Source organism: Indicator indicator, chromosome 3, assembly GCF_027791375.1.
Source record: "Indicator indicator isolate 239-I01 chromosome 3, UM_Iind_1.1, whole genome shotgun sequence".
Lineage (NCBI taxonomy): Eukaryota > Metazoa > Chordata > Aves > Piciformes > Indicatoridae > Indicator > Indicator indicator.
Window position 1 is genome coordinate 20705226 of NC_072012.1, and position 24181 is coordinate 20729406.

The 24181-nt window shown below is 37.1% G+C and overlaps 1 protein-coding gene across 3 annotated transcripts in view; it reads left to right on the forward strand.

The window, feature by feature from the left end:
• CACNA2D1 (calcium voltage-gated channel auxiliary subunit alpha2delta 1) overlaps positions 1–9506 on the forward strand; it is a 354317-nt gene extending 344811 nt beyond the window's left edge. For 2 of the 3 annotated variants that reach the window (XM_054399510.1, XM_054399509.1), the window contains 2 exons: positions 97–179; positions 9390–9506. In XM_054399510.1, the coding sequence (XP_054255485.1) occupies positions 97–179; positions 9390–9506 (200 nt within the window). Of the gene's footprint in view, positions 1–96; positions 180–1473; positions 1563–9389 lie in introns of all 3 variants that reach the window. The other variant, XM_054399508.1, reaches the window with a different exon arrangement.
• Positions 9507–24181: the final 14675 nt, after the last annotated feature.

Below are 24181 nucleotides of genomic sequence, written 5' to 3' on the forward strand. Positions count from 1 at the left end.
AGAACATCTATTTTCTTACAAAAGTAAACCCAGAATGTTTATTCTGATAATGTACAGTGCATAAAAAATAGTCAAACTCCTTAACCAAAGATACAGATGAAGGGCCAAATCCCTGTGAAATGGTCAAACAACCTAGATACAGAAAGGGTCCTGATGTCTGTTTTGATGAAGCCAAACAGGTAAAACTGAACTTGTAAGACTTTAGGACTATGTTTAAAATCAATCAGTTTTAGAAGAGCAGTGAAAACTATGTTTAACTATAGTGTGATGCCTGGTAACCTATGTATCACTAAACATACTGTTCACTCTAGACCATAGCCACTCTATTTCAAGTATCTCATGATTAACATAAAAATAGCAGCTGCTTTCTTATCTGCCTTTCCTATAATCATTGCACTTTCACACATGATTCCAACTAAAAACCCTAATAGATCAGTGACCGTAAAACTGACAGTCTCAAATGGTGCCATGAAATTCTGTAGCTTTCACAAATAGCTGATAATTCTGGTTTAGTATTTTTGCAGTAGTATTTCCAAATATTAAGTAATGAACTATAAATATTAATTAATTGAAATACCAAGTAATTAATTAAATGATTCCAAATATTATATCTGATTTAGGATGTTGTTCCTCTTAGAAATTCTGAAAATATATGTTAACCTTAGGTCACTTTCTTAATGGGTATAAAACTGCACTGCTTTGCTGCAATCAGCAAAGCTATACGATTTAGTACTCCCTCTATCGTACACATTACAGTTTTGAAGGAGAAAAAAATTGTAACTGTGCCACATATATATATTTTGAATTACTATCTGAATTACTTTTCAAAATTTTGTATGAAAGTGAATATGCTGAATTCAAATTGTTCAGAATAAATTCCAAGACAAAAAGTACTGAACAGGGAAGTACCTGCCTTAAAAAGCGCATTCGTAATATGTCATCCAATTTCTGCTAAGGATTGTCCAAAACTAGTACAGTTAGTTGACTAGAACTGCTGTATACCAAGTTTTGTTCCACTATATTCTCTGCTTTTCTCTAAGGAGGCACAATTACTAACTTGTCAGGAGCATTAAAAAAAATCCAGACAGTTGTTATGCATGTTTTTTCTAGTAATGAAATTTCATTTTGAAAAGGAAATTGTCTTACTGGCCAACAACAGTTAAACAAAGTTAAAAAAAACATCCAAAACTGTTTGGCTAGTGTAAATACTCCTGATGTGATTGTGTGTGAAAGTACAACTCTTGCTCACTAGCTTGATGTGCTAATCAGTGTGTAAGTCATGTGTTTTGTAAGAGTGAATTGTTTTGGTTAAGTTTATTTGCAAAAGCTGCTGTGAATCTCTTGCTCTTGGGTGGATGCTTTCACATTAACTCTGCTAACTGCCAGCAATCTGCATGATATCTCATCTTGTATGTCTTTTTTTCTGTGTTTTCTTTCCTTTCCTCTACTTGCTACTTTGCCTGTTATTAATAGGATCAGCCTATATGCACAACGAGTCGTGCCTCTGCCATGACGTCTGCTCCTATCTTCATTTTTCTGCAAGTTTTCATGTGGTGTGGATGGTCAGTTACTTTCTCTAATTTTTTGTTTTGTTCTTGGCTTAAAAAAATAGCAGACTTTTTTCACTTACTAAGCATAGAAAAGAAAATAGAATGAAGCGAGTCCCCAAAGCAGCAATCTGGTGCAAATTACTATTGCAATACTGTGGAAAATTAAATATGAAAAACCTCTGTCTGGAGCCTTATAAATCACAGTTACAGAACACGAGGTCCTCTCGCCTAGCAAATACAAAGACGCAGGAACCTGTTGGTTTTATATGGTTGGCTCGTAGAGATTGCACACGTACCAACTGAGTCAACGTCAGCCCTTTCAAAACATTTTTCCCTTGTCCCTGTTAAAATGAAATAGACAAAGGAAGTTTTCTGCACAGAGACAAACAGATGTACAAAGTACCTAAAAGAGGCTGCAAGACCTGTGAAAATAAAGCTGTACTTAGAGATAGCACAGATGAGTGTTCTGTGTAAGAGCAGGTGTTGTGGTTGAGAAGAGTAAGTAGTTTTCACTTCATTCCAATCAACACAAATGTTAATGATGATAATAGTGTGCATCAATTCAGTTAAACTATGAACAATCATATTTTAACTTTTTAATTTTTGAACCTTAAATATTAATTGCTTAATTATAGCAGAATTTGAGTTCTTTCTTCTAATGAACTACATAGATACATGAAGTCCTGCATCTTGACATAGGTTTATAATGAAAGCCTTGGCATTTTAGACTGTGTTGCATTTAATGGTGTGAAAGTGTGCACTGCTCTGCTAGTATTCCTAATCTAAGAGGAATAAAATTAATGACTTTGTGCACTGCGTTTCTTATCAATATTATTACTAAGAAAACCACTAGAGGGAGATGCTAACATAGCTATCTAAGTAAAGCCAACTGAGCGTCAGCCATGGAAAGAGAATTTTTCATAGTGTAGTAAAATATTGAAAATTACAATAGTAATTCTTTCAATAATTTCTATTCTCTTTATACTTAAAAAAAATCAATTAATATCACTCAAACAACGGTGAGAAAAGATTAAAAGTTCTGGTTAACAGCTGTATTTTGGTAATTTTAAAATTCCCTATCCCATATTTAAGTGATTTAATTTCTAGCAAACTTGGGAACTTACACAGCAGTTGGAAGGTTGGAAGTTCCTTCCCCCAAGCTAGTGGTATTTCACATTAAAATCTAGAAGATTAATATCTCATGTTTATTGCTTATGGAATTTGCTCTGTAAATAACCTTATTTTAGTTGAAAAGCCATTGTTCAATATACAAAAAGCCCAGAGAGCCACCTCTAGCTGAATTTTTTATGTCAAAAATGGTCTTTCCGATCAAGAAGGCAGATGAAAATACTGGGTAACCCACAAAATATAGTTTTAGCTAATGGACTTACGGCAGCAGAAACTTATAGAAGTTATTTTGTTCATCCATCCTGCTTCTAATAACTTTGTGATTTTGGAAATCGGCTCTCAGTGGGCATTAATCTGTGCCATTTTATTAAAATCAATGAAGCGGAAACAGATAGGAACCAGCTGATTAGGTTCAATAACAGCAGCTGTTTGAGTTGTTGGGGTTTTTTTTCATCAAGGATACCAAAAATAGTCTTTATCGCTGCCTTGGTTTCACTTTGCATGGGCATACTGACTTTGTTCGTTATGTCTGACATTGAAGACAAGAACTCTACAAGTTTTCAGCCCCTTCTGGGAACCTCCTATTTCCGTCAGCTTGCAGTGACATCAGAGGGAGCTTTGAGGGTGATTTGCATCCCAGACCACTGTATAAATCTTGATGGGATGGGTTGTATACCTGTTATGTGTGTGGATAGCTTTAACATCTTTGTGTGGTAGTCCAGACAAAGGAGGGTAATACAAAATTTATGGAAGACCACACACTGGAACTTGAAATGACTCCTGAGTGAAAGCAAAAGTGTTCTCCGTGCCATATGAATTCAAAATACACACTTATAAAAAGTACAACTTTGTAGGAGCCAGTTGGTATTAAAGGCAAGATCAGAAGCTTGTTTTGTCTCTTTTATAGTCAATGCAGCACAATGGGTTCTGATACATAATTTAGATTTCAGGACCAAATTTTAGGATATTAAATAGAGTGTACTTGTAAAGGAGTAACAAGAATGTTACTAAACAAGAATGTTTATAGACTTAGACATGCATGTGCATACATCTGTGCATATTTCCATATGACTCTTTAAAAGTTTGAACTGGCATTGCCTTCAAGGAAATGTTTGTATGTAGCAATAAATCTGTGGGTTTTATACTAACAATGAATATATGGGTTTGTAAAGCCATTCATTTCCATACTGCAACTGTGTGATGCTGTAAAATAACCCTCTCTGGACTTATCATAGTAAGGCATAACGTGACGAAGATGACATTGGGATTTGATGCTTCTCTAGCTCAGACATGTGAGGAAATTTGATATATGACTTATTAATGCAAGAAATTTCTGATGCACTTCTGATGAAATATAACTGGCTAAAGAAGAGTACTCCCAATTCCATTTCCAATTCTTTCTCTCTTTAAGCAGAGAATACAGAATATTATTTTGAAAACAACAAAGAGGTGGCATCCCCAACAGATCTATTGTGTATTCAGGCTTTCTGTATAACTAATGTAGTAATGACTAATATCATCAGCTGGAGAATTTAGTGAAACTGCTTAAAAATAGTTCAATGTATAATTGCATTGCCAGATGTAAAGTTAAGATAAAATATTTCTATGTAGTTTGCTATAAGAAATTTTATAAGAAATCTCAAAATAATATTTACAGGAAAAAAATTTTAAAATTTCTTAAACCTCAGCAACAGGGGAAGTGTTTTGAAAAAAAGACATTTTGAACATCATTCCAAACTGGTATTTTGCTCAATGTGGTTCCAAGTTAATGATGAGGTTCCACTAATTTCCATAAAATTAATGTTTTGGTTTTGTTTTGTTTGTTTGTTTGTTTTTTTTTAATTTTTACAAATTAAATTAGCATGTAATCAAAACTCTCTTGATTAAAGCACAGTTAAAGCACAGCTAAAGCACAAAGAAAATTAGAAAGTGCAATGCTGGGGAGGAAAACCTAATTTAGATAGGATTTACAGTACCTTTTTTGTCACTGCTATTTTTGTCTTGGCTTAGGACTCAAGAGAGTAACTGATTCCAGAAAGAATATTTAGAAATTCTTCTTGGCAGAACTGATGGATTACCATTGGAAATTGGTCTACAAACCTCCAAAATTCAAAGTGACTTTGATCAATATGAGGTTGAAATCTCAACAACCTTGAAATATTCATATAAAGCTTGCATACTTTTATCTAGTACAATTTAATTCTGTCATTCATAACAACAAGATGCCTCTCTTGCAGGAGACTTTCAAGACAATTCTTCAATGTTGTGAAGCTGTCAGTCGTTTATAAACCGTTTTGTGTAGTCTTAGGAAGAAAGTAAAAGATACTCAATTAGATTTTTTTCAATCCACTAGGAATATTATATAGTATAACTATTGAAAGTAAAAGCAGTGCCCATAAATAGTTATGTAGCTTAAAAAGAACCTCAAAAATTAAATAAAAACAGGCAACAGAACAGAGTATTTTTTTGAGTAAATATAGAGGGAGGATTAATTAATCCACGTGGTTTACCAAATATTTTCTCCAATGCAGAGGTGACATGAAAGATGAGTACTGTGTAGTTCTATCTGTGGAGGCCTATCTACTCTATAGTCACACTGGATGTCATTTTCACTATAATGATATTTTCTCTTCTCTATATAAACAATTTCGGTTAAGGCCATCAATGTATTTCTTAATTATTCTCCAGACATCTCCCCTCTATTGTAAAATTTTAAACCTTGTGCTGTATTTTCAGAGTATTTCATAGAATTATAGAGTCATAGAATGGTTTAGGTTGGAGTGGACCTCCAAAGGTCATCTAGTCCAACACCCCTGCAGTCAGCAGGAACATCCTCCACTTGATCAGGTTGCTTAGAGCCTTGGTGAGCCTCACCTTGAATATCTCCAATGATGGGAGCCGCAACAACCTCCCTGGGCAACCTGTTTCAATGTTCCACCACCCTCATGGTAAAGAACTTGTTCCTATCATCCAATCTAAATCTCCTCTTCTCTAATTTCAAACCATTGCCCCTTGTCCTATCATTACAAGCCTTTGGAAATAGGCCCTCTGCAGCTTTCTTGTAAGGTCCCTTCAGGTACTGCAAGGCCACTGTTAGGTCTCCCCAGAGCTTAATGTTTAGGTCTTCTCTGGGCTGAACAACCCCAGTTCCCTTAGCCTGTCTTCATAACAGAGATGTTCCAGCCCCCTGATCATTTTCATGGTCTCCCTCTGCACCTGCTCCATCAGGTCCATGTCCTTCCTATGTTGAGGGCTCCAGAGCTGGATGCAGTACTCCAGGTGAGGTCACATCAGAGCAGAATAAAGTGGCAGAATCACCTCTCTCCATCTGCTGGCCACGCTTCTTTTGATGCAGCCTTTAGCTTTCTGGGCTTCAAGCACACTATTGGCTCATGTCCACCTTCTCATCCACCAACACCCCCAAGTCCTTTTCTGCAGGGCTGCTCTCAATCTTATCATCCCACAGCCTGTATCAATATATATGATTGCCCCAACCTAGGTGCACGACCTTACACCTCTTAAATGCCAAGAGGTAACACTGAGTACTGTTCATTGAACCCATACATGAGGAAATCTTTGCTGATCATTCCAACTCTGATGATAGTCATTTAGAGGAAGAAGCAACAGGGCTATTTTTAGGTGGTTTGAATAGAAATAAGGCTACATGACAAGACACAATGCAGATGCAAAAACTGACAGAGCCAAACTAAATAAAGCAGAAAGTTCAGTGCATCTTCAAATATTAGCATCCCACTACAAGTGTGGTGCAACAGAGTTCACTTATGACTTGCTTGTGGACTGGAAACCTTAGGAATTTTGAACTTGGTAGAGTGCAATCAACTGGAGGGGAAAAAAAAGTCTAAGGCAAGATTATAGAACTAAATTACATAGCTAACAGAACACAGACACATGTCTGGAAATGGCTACTGTTGATAAAGGACACTAATGTGAGCTATTTGCTTTAGCACAGAATGAAGATATTTTTCTTTTTTTTTTTTCTGAAGAACTTGAATGCTAGTTTTGGTTTAGTTTTCTCTTTTTTTTATGTATTCAAGTTTCTAAATGAGACCATTGGTGATTGATATCATACCTGATGATTTATTGAGTCTAATATGTATGTTTTATCTGATTATCAGTGCATTTATTCCAAGCTGATTTTGATTCCTCTCATCTCTCTGCTCAAGCAGTTGCCCTAACTTCATATTTAGCTTCTTGCTTTTGATTTACTCAAAACTTTCTATTACCATTTTCAGTGTATTTTGCAGGAAGGTCATCAAAAATTATCAGCCCTCTCAATTTCCTGTGTATATCTAATCTGCCATTTTTATGTGCTTTCCAGTTCTTGCCCATTTGAGTAAATTTGATTTCTCAAATATTGACCTTTTCCTTATGACAGTGTACTTCATTTTCCTATTGATTCATGGAGGGGTATTTCCTTGGGGTTTTGAGTTTCATTTTGTTTTTCTTGGCAGGGAGCAGAGGGCAGGATTGGTTATGCTGGGCCTGTTTTTTTTTGTGGGAGGGTGGTGGTGGGGAGTAGATGGTTGATTGTTCTAACTTGACATTCATTTTAATTGGATATCTACTGCAACATTTCTAAATATTCTTCTGGATCCTTGTGAGGAACTTGCTTTTTGAGAAGCTCCTTTTTGTTTATTTGTTAAGGTTTTGCTTTTTTCCCTGTTTTTGTGATTTTTGTTGCTTGGGTTTTTTTAAATTGTTTTGGTAGGTTTTACATAGTTCCCTGTCTTGAAATGGATATCCTTTGTTTTGAATTTGTTTGGCCTGAGCTCACACATAACAATGCTAAATCCTATTGTATTTTGGTCTGCAGAGCTACTGGAGTTGTACTAGAGCTATGCAAAGCAGCTCTCTACTAATAATTTTAAGGAGGACCACATGTACTGCTCTGATACACAGTTACTTATCATATACAAAAATGTGATCTCCATCTCTTTTTGATAAAGCATCAGCCTCATTTCTATTTGGCTTCTCTAATCTCACATAACATTTCCTGGCTGATACTGTCACTCTGGTCAGGTGGACAGCAGTGCAATCTCATTATTACGTTTTTATTATTAGACTGGAATTTCATACCCATTGAGATTCCCTTACACTTTCCTTTTCCTTTAATGCATTTATACTGTTATACTTTGTACACACCACCCTTCAGCTATACATCCTCCGTTTCAAATCTTATAAAGCTGGTATCCTGACAACGCTCTGTCCTTCCACCACATTTCTGTTGTTATTATTTTGGGATGGTTCATTGATGATTTATCTCCATTCCCTCATCTTAATGTTAGCATCTGTGTAGAAGCACTTAAATGTTTTGCTTGAAGATGTGCCAGCACATTTTAATGACCCTTCCTTATTTATCCTGATGGTATGTTCTATTCCTAAACCCCCAGCCTTTCCTGAGGCACACTGAGTATTGTCACATGTGCCTCAGTGCCTTGTCAGTCTGAACCAGGAGCTATTCCATACACAGTGGCTTTCCTCAGCTTTCTGTTCTAAGACCTTGTTTGATTTCTGTGCCATCAGCCAGGCTCTGTTACTGTTAAGGTACAGGCTGCCCACCCCTGCACATTTCTTCTTGTCAAACTTTGACAAGTTCTTACATTCCTTCCTACCTATACTGTTATCTTTTCCTTGGACACTTGATATCTGATAGAAAACTGAAAGTCTATTTTTATGTAATGGGTACAGAATACAGTGAAAATAAGAGGAAGGAAGGCCACATATTTTCAGCCTTCAGAGCTACCCATGAGTCTCAGACCCAGTAGACAGAGCAGCTGGGGGATGGCTGGCACTTTGTCCTGGTGTTGTAAGAGTTAAATATAGTTTTTATCAGTCCTGAGACAAAAGAAGGTGTAAAGATGTTACAGACTCCAGAACAGGTATCAAATGTATTTCAGCTAGACTAATGAATAGGTCCATAATGTGAAAGATGCTCTGCATTATAGGCAAAGTGGGATCCATTAACAGCACTTAAGGGTAAAGAGGAATGAGGAAAAGATTCATGATGGCTGTCCAGCATAATGAATAGTTTGGTTTGACAGAGGGTGCAGCTCAGAGCAAGCCCTCAAACTGAAAAATGTCTTCACTACAAGCTGCATCAAACATGCACAAAAAGACAATTGAAACTTTGGTTCTTGAATACAGCATCTGAAACAGAAAGGATTTTCATTCTCTTTGATCATATCTTTTCATATTTATTTTACTGTGCTACCATGGTGATGAAATGGACATGAACGTACTGTGGTATTTGTTTTCTGTTCTTGAAAATTTACCTATTCTTCCATCTTTCCTCACAATAAAATGATACTCAAAATCTCCACACTGATGTAATTTTAAAGAATATAGATATTTATTACTGTCCTGTCCCCCCCCACCCCTGTAAGTCCCATAGGATTTCTTGTTTTGTTATGTAAGTATCCCATTTAGTTCATAAGAGACTGCAGTAAGCTTTGTAAATATTTAATCCTTTATTAATTAATAAAGTTAACGCTGTAATGACACTCTTTGGTTAAAAAATCAGACAAACTTCCAGGAATTATTTGCTGTTATTTTAGGGAAAATAACCTATATAAGACCAAAAAAAGGATGATTCAAAGGTAGTTCAAAATGTTGAAGACTAAAATGTAGGTTACTTCTCAGGAAATGTAGCTGTAATTAATGTTAAATTATTTCTTATTTTCTTGTTAACAGGAAGATTCAGCTGACTGCGGTGGTGTCTCTGGTCTGAGTCCATCACTGTGGTCTATGGTAGGAATCCAGTTGGTCCTGCTTTGGCTGTTATCTGGCAGCAGACACTACCAGTTATGACCTTGCTAAACCAAAACCTGCATAACTTAAACAAGACCCGGCCAAAATGATAGCCTCAGTTTAATTTTCAGAAGGGTCAGCAGCAGAGCAGCAGTGCTCGTGTCTGGTTATCACTCATTGTGAGACTCATAAAGGCACCCACGGTGGCTGCATGTTGGAGTGTTGGATCCTTAAACATTTGTGAATGCTGCATCATCTATGCCATCCAAACAGAATTCTGTATGTGCTCCACTGGGGAATCTAAGATTTTTTTGTTGTTGTTTTGGGTTTTTTTAGTTTGTTTGTTTATTGTTGTAATCTTGATGATTTCATGTAAAAGGGCTCCCCTGACAATATCTTATGTATGTGACTTTCATTTAAGCTTTGGATATCTTTTAAACGAACATAAAAAAAAAAAAGGGAAAGAAAAAATAAAATGTCCTCTCTGGCTGATGTTATTAGCACCATGACAGCTGCTTTGAACATCAGCTTTGTCCAAATGAGTTGAGTAAAATTAAAATATTGGCAAGTCTCTATCAGAAGTTTAGTATGATTGAAATGGAGGAACGAGGGGAGGAGAGGAAGGAAGAAAAGGAAGAAAGGAGAGGAAGGGAGAAATGAAGGGAGTAGGGAAGGAAGGCAGGAGGGAAACTTCTGGTTTTGGATATATAAAGGTGCTTGAGAGTTTAACTAAAAAGTTATTCTCATCTTAAACTTGGTTTTATCTTTCAGAAAAATGTTAATTTCAAAGTAATCAAACATTGTTTTCACAATGCAGTTATATAGAAAACTACTAGAATCCTTCAAAGGCTCAAACAAAAGCACTTGTGAATAAAAAATGTCTTTGTGATATTTGAACGTTGGTTTCCAAGGGTATTTTGCATGATGATGATGCTGTTATTGTTTTTCAGTTTGTTTTCTTTGATGGTAGAGTATAGTCCATTGAAAAGGTAACCGAGTGATTCTTTTATTGTGTGTGAAACTGAACATTGCAAATGTGTTGCAATCAAATCATATTAAATTTTATTATGAAGAAAAGAACTCTGAATATACTGTGCAATGAAAAAGCTGAGAAAACAGGGGTAAGTTTTGCTATAGGAAAATGGGATTGATCTGAGTTTCCTGTGTACAGCTATTTTAAGGATATAAAAATCAAATTTAACACATTTATTTTTGGAAGTATATGTTCTCTAAGGTTCATATTAGGTTCCCCCTTTGTTTCCTTCATATAAAAAAACCCCTCGATATTCAAACTTACACTCTTGCTATTTATTATTGAAAATAGCATATTTAACAGAAAAACTGTCCTGGCTGCTGAGATTAGAAATAGTCTAAAAAATGGGGAGCCTTGAATCTCTATGTATGCACATTGATACTTGATTGTGAATACTAATTTTTGAAGTTGTTTTTATACAGCCTCACTGGTGATGATACAGATTGGTGCAGTAAATTCCAGTATGACAGTGTAGCATAGTGTTGATGCAAAAATATGATTTGCGCTTTTTCTTTTCTAGTTTTCAGAACTAAACAGTCTTGCAAGACAGCTAAACCAATGAATGTGCAACTCTGCTGGTATTGTACAATTCTGCTAATGACTGCAATATGCAAATGTTAATTAACATGGCACACTATATTAGCTCTTAAAAATAAATAAATAAGAAAATGCAAAGCATTGGTATGCATATGCTGGCAATTGATTGATACAATTTTGATCATGCCAAAAGCTTAAAGAAGTAATTGGGCATGTATTAGTATACTATGAGAACCAAACTAGCTACTCAAAGCCATGGCATGGCTTGAAAGATCAAATGTCTACTGTCGTTGTACCCATGGCCGGTTTGTTATTTTGCTCATGCGCCTTGGCTCCAGATACGTATTTTCTCATGTTTGGGAATACAGTGAGGGATAAAAATAAACCCTGATCAGATTTAGCTTCTAAAAAAATATCTCTGGTAGAGTCATGGGGTTAAAGTACAATTAAGTCTGTTGGATGACTTCAGGTTCTCCTCAGGGAAGGTGAGCTAATTTTGATAATAAGGGTGGAGATTTAGAGCTCTACCTTCCAGTCATATTTTTGTACTTCTCTTTCCCTATTACCAGTTACCAACTGATAAAAAAGAAAAAAAAAATGAATCTTTCTAACGCTGAGACTGGATCCTGTCATTTTCCCAAACATGGTCAATTGAAATTTTATGGAAGGAACAAGTTTTGTAGGATTAGACCAATATTCAGGACATTCATAGAGTTTACTCTAAGATTACTTAAAATATATATTAGATTTCATTTTAATTTTTAAATTTCTTCAAAGATTGTCAGTATGCTAAGTTCTCTTATAGCTTTCATGTAGCTTCCCAAAAGAAACCCTTCATGAAAAGTGCCATTATTTCACATTTTGGAACAATTTGCTTATGCTGCTAGGCTGTATCTTGAATTAATTAATAAACTGTTGATTAGAGTCTGTAGGCAGAAAGAGATATGGCACAATGTCACGCAGCCACAGAAAACAACCATAGTTTTTGCTCCCATCCCACTTCCCCTGGAGTGCTCAAATACAAAAGGAGAAGCCCATGCCATGCAAGCACATTTGCCTTCTTGAGTTACCCAAAGAGGCAAATGTCCTGTGTTCCTCTCTGCCCCTCTATATGGCCTGAACATATTTCTATATAAGCACTTAGACTTTCAACCATTAGACCTATCTGGCAGAAAACTCAGGATCTGGCCCTTCCAGAGGGCTTCCCTGTAGAACTCAATGCTTTAAAAAAGGAAAGGAAAATGAAATATTGACTTTTTTTTTAAGAAATAAATATATATTTTGATTACATCCAAGTGATGGTCAACATTTTTTAATATGCAAATTACAAAACAGGTAGAAAATGGAGTGTGAACTTTAGCTATCTCAGAATGTGAATACCAATCTGTTAGAAGTAACTTGCATGAATAAATACATGTTCTCATGCAGAATAGTACCCTTACTCTCACATAATGCATAGTAGTCATCTTCTTTTGTCTGTGAGAGAAGAAACTTGATCCCTAGCTTTAAATGGAGACATTTTCAAATTATTATATGTTGTAAAAAGGGGTTTCTGTTTTAAAGCCAGATAAAAAGCTCTGATGATATTTGCTCAGATCCCTTAAATACCACTAAGGGACCTGTTGGGATTATTTCAGTTTATACAGAAATCATGCAGTCTATTGTATGCCTGACAACCACCATTAAAGTTGTTACAGCATGGTACTGTGCAAAACATTATCTGAGGACTTAACATGAAAGGTTTCTTTCTATCTTTTCATTTAAACAACCAGCATTACTGCCAAGATACTGACCGTGGTCCATATTTGTAACAGGTTTTTAACATGACATAGCAGGTTTAATTGACAAGATTTTTAGGTCCTGTACCTTTAAGACTATAGTTGGATCTTTTTCATGTTTCTAACGCTTGAGGCTTTACTGCTTAACTTGACAAAAATCCAGTATTGCTGCCATTTGTAAGTTTTCTTATGATGTTCCTTTTACTAACTTCAAAACTGGCCTTACTGGGTTCAAATAGGCAGTATCCCTTTTAAGTGACCTTTGCAACCCAAGTGTTACTTGCTGTGGATGAGAGTTTTTCAGTATCACTGAAAAGACATTAAGACCTTTTGTTCCCATTAGCACTTAAGCTCAGAAAGTGTGCTTAGTATGTCTTAATTTCAAAGCACAACCTCCGTCCTACTGGTCCTAAAAATCAGAATCTAGGACGCTGGTTATTGAGAAGTATTTGAATGCCTACAAGGCGCTGCAACACACTTACGTGTTTTTTGAATGAAGACCGAAGGTGAAATCATAATAATTCCTTTCTTAGGGTAAAGTTTTGCCTAGCCTCATCAGACAACCAAGCCTTTAACAAAGGCCAGATATTTGTTGGGTTTTTTGTTGGTTGGGGTTTTTTTTGCATACCACAATGTTAATATTGTTAATACTCATTGTACACTACTGTAAAAAGATCAAAACAAAGTGTCTGCAAACAATTCAAGAGTTTTGAAAAGTTAACCTCACCCTCTTCCCAGCTATTTGCATCTGTCCTGTTTATGGTTTAAAAGAAAAACATCATCTTGAAGAAATAACTTCACTGAGGCTAAAGGGATACTGTCTTGTTCGGATGCCATGAAATTGCGATTGTGATCTGACAAAGCTGTCTTCTCTTCTTGTGTTGTATGGAATGTCTGGATCATGCTTTCTGGGATATTTTTATCTAAATGCTCAGTGTGCGTTTCTGCAAAAGAAGACTTGGCTGCTCTCACACAGCAAGCAGGTCTTTCTCCCTTTTCTTGTGTTCTCTTGACACTTTTGTGGAACTTGACAAGCCTGGAAAAATAATTTTTTTGTAAAAATTTGTACAATAATGTTATAAAAAGTTTATAATCCTAGAACCGTTGTGTTAATTCTTGTGCAAAAGCAGTATATTCAGAATAAAAGTTTATCATTTAAAATCAACAGCCAGTTTGATTATTTGTTCTGTATAATAGCAACACGTAGATAAGAACCTACATAATTTGCTTTATAACACTTCTGATTTTGCACCCACGTATCTGAAAGAGAGATTTTCTACTATGGAGTGACCCAACTGTTCTTGTTGAGGTTCAAAGAAAGATGTGTAGCAAACTGTATTTCTGCTTCATTTGTGGCTGTGAATATGTTGTAAAAGTGAAGAAATTGTAGCTAACAAAAACTGAGTCAGTAAGGCACACAGCAAAATAATAGTCTGCAAAACATCTGAAGTAGTCCTGTTGTTCTGAAACATTTGCTTTTGGAAGGATGCTCATTTACTAACTTGTAAACATCGATGAAGTCCAAGAGTTCATTCACATGGTGAAGCACAATAAAATCAGATGGCTTAGATGGGTACTGCCCTAGTTGTTGCCCCACCTCTGACAAAGATTGCTGCATGATTTATGGATCAGCTTCTGTACTGCTGCTGTTCTCTCAGCGAAGCATTAAATTCTGAGCGGATCTATGTACTTGAATGAACAGACTTGAAACGTTCAGGAGTTGCTTCACTGAGTTTTCAGGCTTACTGTGGTGGCACTGGCAATCTCTGTTGGGAGGGCAGGGCAGATGGCTGTCAGTGGTAGCTGCTTTAGAAGCCTGATTTTAATCCTTGACTGTGTATGTGTCAAAACTCAGGGAGAATGGCAATAGTAAATTACTACTGTATTTACTAAATCCCCGAGGAGTCAGATAGGAGAGTAAGAAATGAAATGCAGACTCTAAAGCTACAAAGTAACAGATCGCCCATGTAGAAGTGCCTCAAGGCATTGTGCATCAACATCCAGGGATTACAGGCCTCAATTAGATTAAACATGGCCACCTAACTACATGATTACCTCCACATGCTGAACTCATTGTATCATGTTTTCTGTTTGTTCACTGCTACTGAGATGTAGAAATAAACCCCCAAAATCTCTTCCTGGTACACATTTAATTTAAACTCTATATTATAAAGACACACTAATCATTGAGTATCAGGAGCAGACTTTCTTGGAAAATACAGAGATTCTTCCCCCACTTTTGGAACTTCCAGCTTCACCTCTTCAGTTTGGGAATAGCTTCACTGCAGTGAGGTTTCCCTCCAAGTCTCTGGTGCAAATAGTGCCAGAACACAATTGGCCTGTCATACTATATTGTTTTGAGAGATGACTTCACCTTGTCCAGTGCAACTCCATTGCTGCTACACATCAGTGAAAAGTAAGAAGTTACATAACATTGATGTTATAAAACAAGTCACTGTCACATCCATTAGCTCAGCTAAATAAAATTTATACCCTAAATATACAACATTTTCTCTGCCTGTCGCAAAAGGTGTTCATAGTATCATACCATCATAGAATGGTTTGAGTTGGAAGGGACCTCCAAAGGTCATCTAGTCCAGCCCCCCTACAGTCAGCAGGGACATCTTCCACTAGAACAGGTTGCTCAGAGCCTCGTCAAGCACGAGTTTGAATACCTCCATGGGTATTCAGCTATGGGGATGGGGCCTCAACTACCTCCCTGGGCAACCTGTTCCAGTGTTCCACCACCCTCATGGTAAAGAACTTGTTCCTAACATCCAATCTAAATCTCTAATTTCAAACTATCGCCCCTCATCCTATCACTACAGGCCTTTGGAAACAGACCCTTTGCAGCTTTCTTGTAAGGCCCCTTCAGGTACTGGAAGGCCATTGAGACTGATGGAAGGCCATTGAGACTGATGGAAGGCTATTGAGAATGATGACTTACTTTCCACTAGAATATTAGGGGCGTTTTTTTTCCCACAAAATGTATATGGGGAGAAGAGAACTGAAATGAGATGTTTTCAGGAAAATGATGTTACTTAAATTCTAATCAGATGTTTTCTAAATGTTTTCTATGTATATTTATTGATCTCTTTTCCTGATTGAGAATATTACATTCTCAGAAGCCAACCGTTCCTTTTGAAACCTTGTTCAGAAGGCCAGAAATCTTTAATTAAAGTTTTCTTTTTTTTATTGAACACTCACACCTCTGTTACTTTTGGGGTTTGAACATCTTTTTTCTTTGAATAAAAGAATATCTTGACTAGATATCCAGTCAACATCCCATGTTTTGTAGAGCAGATATTTGAACCTGGTAGTAAGTGTTTTGTTTGGGGAAATAGCAAAGATGATTATGATTTGTCTCATGTAACTATAGCTGTCTGCAATTAATTAAGAGTTCACTCTGAAATGGAAAAGAGTTTAGGATATTGCCATATAAGACACTGGTCCAGCCCATGCATTGACCATCTGCCTCAATGATCAGAATGCGGGTTCTTAAAAAAGAATTTTCTGCCACCTCTTGTAGTTGTATGCTTTCCTGAAGAGAGGAATTATCACATTAAGTAAAAGCTGTGTCTACTACTTTATCTATTATTTTAATTTTGGTTTTTGTTTTGTTTTGGTTTGGTTTTTTTTTTGGGGGGGGTGTTGGGATTTTTTGGGCTAGTTTCTGACAGCTGTTTTGAGAAAGCAAATATGAAATATTTTACTTCAGTGGTGTTCACTCTTCAAGAAGATCTTTCAATTATTTTTTCAGTCATTGAGTTAGTTATTTCCTAGACAAAACAAGACATGGAAATGGAAGCTATCTCATCATTTCCATTTTAACTTTTATTGCTTTAACTTTATGATTTCAGACTGGGTTCTGTGGCTTGATTATTTAAAAAATAATATTTTGGAGCATTGTAACACACACACACACAATGGAAAGGGTAATTAACATGGTTGGTACACTGACTAATGGTCCTGTGTTTCGGTATGTATGGTTAGCACATATTCTTTTTGGTTGTTTCAGGAGTCCACTATGGTAAGGTTTAGTCAGTTACCTCTAAGAGCAAACTACAAGCAACTGTGGTTCAGCTCTGCCTGTAAAAATGCTACAATGCCTGATTTCAGATAGCTTGGAAATAAGGAGCATTCTCTTGTCCTGTAGTCTGCATAAAGGGTGAAAGGCCCCATATGAAGGCAGGATTTCCTTTTGACATCTTTGGGGAATTCCAGTATGGGAAATACCATATATAAAAAAATTGAGAACCTGGGGCTAAATAATACATACTGGGATTTACTAGGTGAGCACTGGGGGATTTGCTGGTTGTCTGTGTTCCTAGGCTTATCAGTGGAAATCATGCTATATGATCAGTGGAGGAAGGAGACTACTCAGTGACCAGGCACTGGGGATTTGATTGTGGTTGCAGTTGCACACACAGCCAACTGAACCTGAAGTATGAGGATTCTAGATTCAGAGAAAGACAGACCAAGCAGTGGAGATATATTGTTTTAAAACCCGATATTTTTGTTTTGCTGGATCAGGCTAGTTCCTAGGATCAAAGTCTGGGCTCAGTAAATTCCACTTAAGGGAAGACAGATGTGAAATTTAGAGTCTTGGCTACCAGACAACGATACAGCCTTAGGTCTACTTCAACAGCCGTTGTTATGAAGACACAGCAAAAGAGATGCCACACTCCAGGTCCTGAGAAAAGAAAAGCTTGTTTTAGTAGCTGTGCTTGGAGCATGGTGTTGGACAATTCCTTCCAAAGTGGAGGGAAGGTAGTGGTGATGGTGAAGGGGGTGTTACTCATCTTTTGCATTGTGTGCTTCCACTTAAAATATTTGTCTCAAAAGTGTAAAATCTGTTTCTAATCTGTCTTTAGTTTGAAGATATCTATGAGAGAGGGAATAAGAGCACTTACAAAGAGAATCAGCAATGAAGTCTAGCCTACAAGCTAGATGGCTACCTTGAATAGTCTTGCAATCAGAAAGATCTACAATGAGCAGAAAAGCAAACAACCTTTTCGCATTGCTTTTGCTTTTTTTTTTTCCCCAAGATATTTAATCACTTCATTATGGCAGAAGTAGAAACAGACAGGTAGGTAGAACCTGAATATCTAGAGAGTTCTGGAAGGCAGATTTTCTATCTGTCTGTCTGTCTGTCTATCTATCTATCTATCTATCTATCTATCTATCTATCTATCTATCTATCTATCTATTTATCTATCTGCAATTCCAGTCTCACATGTGACACAGTGTGATTTCATCCAGCTTTGCATAATCCTGTAGCTGAGGCAGTAGCATGGAAGAACAGTGGTGACAGATTGCTTATTTTTGAGGACCAGCTGGACACTACTTCATCCAGTTAAGAAAGTTTTCTTTTCTTGAACATGGCTGGCTTTGTAAGCAGAAATATGAGAGTAACCTGGCCAAGAGGAAAACAGATAGAAGAATGATTTGTAGTTGTAACAGCCTGCAAAAATGACACAGCTGGCACCACAGCAGTGCCTGCTGCCCACCCTGAGGTGTATCAGCCAGGCTAAGGCAATTGCTGGACAATTCCAGCAATGCCTGGTGATTCATGATCATCTCTCCTATGAAGAAAGACAGAGACCTGGGAATTGTGGATGTCTCCTTCTCCAGAGAGTTTTAAAACCTGCCTGGATGTGTTCCTGCATGACCTGTCCCAGGTGATCTTGCTTTCACAGGGGCATTGGACTTGATGACCTGTGGAGGTCTCTTCCAACCCCTAACATTCTGTGATTCCCCAGGAGTGGTGAGAAGAGTTGTACATCTAAATGAAGCAAACTGGTCTATCTCTCTGTCTCCCTCTACTAAGAGCAGGGGACAAGGTACATCATATCTGAGGTTTCAGATGCATAAAATTTCACTGAGAAAAGCTGCAGTTAAGTCCAAGAGAAAAGCTTTCAATCACTTCCACACCTCTTGGGGAATGTAAATGCTAAACTAAAGTTTTGATATATCAAGTATTTTTTGGGACATATGCATGTGGACACAAATATTTTTATGCCTTTTAGATACTACCCATGGGCTTCTAACAACTTATCTTTATGTTTTGCTTTCACAAGGTCGAACAGCCATGCTGTGCTTTTCTGTGGCAGATGACATGAGTAAAGTTGTGCTTTAAGGCAGCCTGCATGCAAAGCTTCCTTTTCAGAGCATAAAAGAGAGCCAATAATGTGAGACTTGATTTTATAGAATCTGGAGTTGAGTGAAGTGTCTTGAATAGAAACTGGCCTTCTTCTGAATGAAAACCTATCCGGAACAATGCACAGATAGGCACCTTTATTGTTTCCAGAAGTTGTCCAATGTAATGGATATTCTGTTACTGGAGGGCTTTTTTTTTTTTTTTTTTTTTTTTTAAATAGCTTAAATAGCCATCTAAAAAGTACCGAATAGTGAGAAATGCTATATATTATAGCTCAGCTGCTGTAACTAAGACCCTGGGCTGCCTTTACCATAGCTGAGACTTTTGCCTGCAGTTCAACTGATTTACACAGTCCAGTGGATCCCAGAATCAAGTTCCAAAAAGAGTGCAAATGACTATGACTATGGTAGAATAGTTTGGGTTATTTTTCCCCCCTCTAAATGCAACTAAACGAACAAACAAATAAAACACCTAAAATATAAAGTCTTTCAAAAAGAACAAAAAATATGCATGATTAAATTGTCATCAGGAAACGCAATAATTTTAATTGTTTCACATTAGTATCTTTCTGCTGTATAGGGTTTTTTCCAAAGTTTATCATATGGATGTGATCACAGAATCACAGAATGTTATAGGTTAGAAGGGACCTCCAGACATCATTGAGTCCAAATCCCCTAGCAAAGGAAGACCACCTAGAACAGGCCACACAGGAATGCATCCAGGTGGGTTTTGAAAGTCTCCAGAGAAGGAGATTCTATAACCTCTCTGGGCAGCCTGCTCCAGTGCTTTGTCACCCTCACCATAAAATTTCTCCTCATATTGAGGTGGAACCTCCTGTGTTCTAGCTTGCACCTGTTGTTCCTTATCCTATTGCTAGGCACCACCAAAAAGAGCCTAGCACTTTCATCTTGACACCCACCCCTTGGATATTTATAGACATTGATAAGATCCCCTCTCAGCCTTCTCTTCTCCAGACTGAATAGACCCAGGTCTCTCAGTCTTTCCTCGTAGCAGAGATGTTCAAGTTCCCCAGTCATCCTCATAGCCTCCTTTGGACTCTCTCCAGGAGATTCCTGTCTCTCTTGAATTGGGGAGCCCAAAACTGGACATAGAGGCTACTCCATTTTGAAGTGCTGTACTGGACATAAGCTTTCTTCAACAGATACAGAATCTTTTATAAAAACTATGGGATATTTAACAGCTGCAGGTTTAGAGGTTATCAGACATACTTAGCTTTGATTCTTGGTGGAATTAAATTCACAGATGCTGAGCCAAATAGCCAATTTCAATTCCAAACAAATCAGACATGCAAACTGATGCAGTCAGTAGTATATCAGTGAAGTTGTATTTAAATTGTATGTGGATACTCAATTTATTGCTACTGTGTTGCTTGTGATAGATGAACTTTCCATTTAAAAAATAAAAGATTTTTAATCTAAAGTTAAAAACTTTAAATTGCCTTGTACTAATTTTTTCCTCACACTTTTATGTGGATAAAATACTTAAGGAAGGGTCTGGATTTTCAAACTGCCTAACATTTGCTTCTCAGAGCAGAAAGTGGAAGAGAAGATTGAAGGTTTTAGGTGCTTCTAAAAAGCAGACATATTTTAGAAAGGAAAGTAACCAGTCTTTTGTGGAATCTTAACCAACCTAGAAAAGATTCTTTGTTTTTCTCTATGCTAATGGGAATAAGAAGCTTAAAGCCATATGAGAATATAAAGCTATGAGATACCAGACTCTGATTCATAGAATGGCTTAGGTTGGAAGAGATCATCTACTCCAACCTCCCTGCCTTTCAACTAGACTCAGCTGCTCAAGGCTACATCCAAGCTGGCCTTGAACACCCCCAGGGAGGAGGCATCCACAGCCTCCCTAGGATGCGTAGAATGCAATCTGCAAGTGGGGGCTGTAGTTCACATTGATACCCAGAGAAGTTGGTATCCATGTTGTTCACATCTCATCACTTGGGACAGTGATGACTGTTCTTTACCACCCACATATCTGATACCTTCCTAGCCCACACAGACTGCTGGCAGGCCTTAACCCCAGTGCTCAGCAATACAACTACAGCAGTGCTGCTTGTAACATCTACAAGCAACTTTCAAACATTTCTCCACACCAACACACAGCAGAGCTGGCCTCATTCTCTGTACTAGATGGCATTACTCACCACTGGTCAGATTAAATTCATAATTAAACCCACAAATAATAAAATTTGACAAATATGTCTGGAGTGTCTGGGTATAGTTTTGCATGGAGTAATACAATCTTTGGCAGTGCCAGGCAACTGCCTTTTGGAAACATTGGGTGGGCTGAAATGAATTTGTTTAGCTTTTTGCTTATGTAAAAATGTTCAACTTCATGACAACATCTGTTATGAACCCAGAGGTTATAGATGTCCAACTTGCATTTATGTGAAATAGAACCAGATGCAGCTGTTGGAAAACAGAATATAAAATCATCTGAATATTTTTAAAGTGACTTCACTGATATTTTGTCTCATATTTTCTTATGATTCATGATTAATATTTTTAAAGGTGATTTATCTTTCATTTTGGGTTCCACTGTTGTTGACCTAACCTTAGGAAACATGAGAGAGCTTGAGAAGAAAGAATGTTTGCTGAATGTAATATTTTTTTATACATTTCAATTAGTAAATCATGAATTAAAGTCTGTACAGCTATAAATTCTGGATATTAGAATAAAATTATGTGGGTTCTTTCTTCTTCTTCTCTTCCCCCCCCCTCCCCCCCAAGCAGACCAAAACTGAAGAATTCTTGTCTTTATTATACTGCTGGGCATGATAGCATTGTGCTGAGTTGATTAACAACTGATTGTCCTTTTGATTCAGTAATGGTGATTGATAGAGGTAGAATAAGTGTACAAGGCTCTTTTTCTACCTCTTTTCTATTACTAATAACAGGTTGTGGAAATTCGAGAATCATTTGTTCTGAAAGTTGGAAAAGTTATTGATGCAAGACCTTTCTGAGGTTTCTAGTAGTGCCATCTGGTTGCTCCATGAAAACAATTGTTGCAGTCAGTTTTCTGAAAACCATAGAACTGAAACACTTGCTTTAAATTTAGCACTTGTTTCACTCTGTTGCTGGGACGAATGTTACACACGCATAAAGGCAAGGATGTGTTTAAATACTCTCACTGAATAAAAAACTTCATCAGCTATTACATTGATGAATACAATGGAAGCTATATCGTGCTTCTTTTAAAAGCTACTTTATGCTTGAGATACCACTGTTAATTTTATCTTTTACTGTTTTTGGGGTTACATCTATTCATGCTTTAAAAAACCCACAACAAATCTCCATGAAATATACTATTTTTAAGAATGATACTTCAAGATCTCAAAATACGCTATTGTAGTTTTCTCATGGAAATAAAATGAAAAAATAAAAGAAAAACTGCTCTCTGTGAGAATTTTTGAGGTTATTTCAAGAAACTGAAAAATAATCAGAAAACTATTTGAATCACTATTACACCTCAGGATTTATGTGACATGTCATGACATGTCATCATACATCAGACCTTCATGGGAAAATGAAATATCTACTAAAAGTGTGATGAAAAGCTGTGAGCTTTGGTGTTCGTAACAATTCAATATTCCTACTGCAAAGATTGTAGAAAAAAATGCTTCAGCTGTATTCCTAACTCTTTCCAAAGCAAATAATTTTTCTCTAGGATGTCTGAGGAAATAAATGTTTGTGTGAAGTTCAGAGGTCCAATGTAATCCACAAATGAAGGCTGATAAATTATTTGTGAAATTAGAATGCAGTGTAGGGAAAGCTGATGATGTATTTAACAACTCCACTGTGAAGTCAAGCTCTATCCAAAATCATGTTTGTGACTTGCTAAGTAAGGGTGAGGTAAAGAAATAACCTTTCCACTTTGTTTGTTTGATTTTAGAAAAGGGTCTGTTACACAACCACACCTCAGCATTTCAGATACAATAAAGCCTGTGAAATTAATCTACAGGTAAGGACATGTCCCACTCCGTGGGGTTGTGCACACTCAGAGCCTGCTCACCCTGTGTGTTGCACTGCTGAGAGAAGATCTGACTGAGCAGAGATGATGGTCTCAGCCTTCACACCTCAGCTGTGGCCATAGGCATTGAATAAACATGTGGTACACCTGGGATTTATGGCACATTTCACTTGCACTCACAACTCATAACTAGTTTCCAGTTCTACAGAAGTGGTTGAAGTCTTTTCTTAGGAGTATTTCTCTGTACATGTGTTTCTCTCTAGTTTATTTATATTTTGGGGGAGGATAAGAACTCAGTATTTCCTCTGGATGATGTCATGTTCAGTATTAAGAGTTGGCTTCCTAAAAAAAGAGTAAGCAGTACTCATGGAGGAAAAGAAAGCTTTGCTCTCTCAGGTCCTTTATAAATACCCCAGTAATCTAATAGTCTATGAGGCTTAGGACACATTCACAGGGCAAGAAAGAGTAACCAGAAGAGCTGCTTGTACCTCTGTGTGGCAGTTGCAACCACCCACCGAGCTCAGGGAAGGCCTCCAGGTGAGACTTGTGAGGAGCTGATCTTTATTAGCTTTTTAGCTCTAGTGTCCCTGAGTCTAAGATCCTTTTGTTCACTTGGAAAACCAACTAACTGAGCAATTGATCCCAGCCAAAATGACAGGGATATAAATGGAGTTCTGCTATAAAGAGGAGCTCTCTTGCTCTTCCTCCACAGAAGTAGCATTTGCAGCTCAGAACTTCTCCCATTTAGAAGAGAACCTAAGGAACCTCACACTGCCCTTCCTTGGTGAGTACAGATACATATATACATACATACATATATATATATATATATATATCTCCTGGGTAGCCATGAGAGATTTTTCCTTTTATGAGTTGTGTGCATGTTTTGGCTTGTCTCTCTAAATAATTTAATAGTTTAATTAGTTGTGCAACATTTTTTCCCCTCTGACATCTGAACCTGTAATTTTATTGTGTTGGAAGGGAAGCAGATTTAATTGTATAAATCTTTGGCTGTTAGTCACCTGTTTTCTGTGTCTCACTCATGACACAGCTCTTTTGGGAGCTGAAGGAGAAGTTTGAAAGGTTGAGTATGGAGTATGTTTCTTTAGAGCATCAACACATCCTCTTGGAGTTACTGACTGATCATGATATCAAATAATTACTCCATGGTGTGCTCTAAAGTGAGGGTTTGACTCCTACATCTGTACCAGGGAATGCAATTTCACTTATG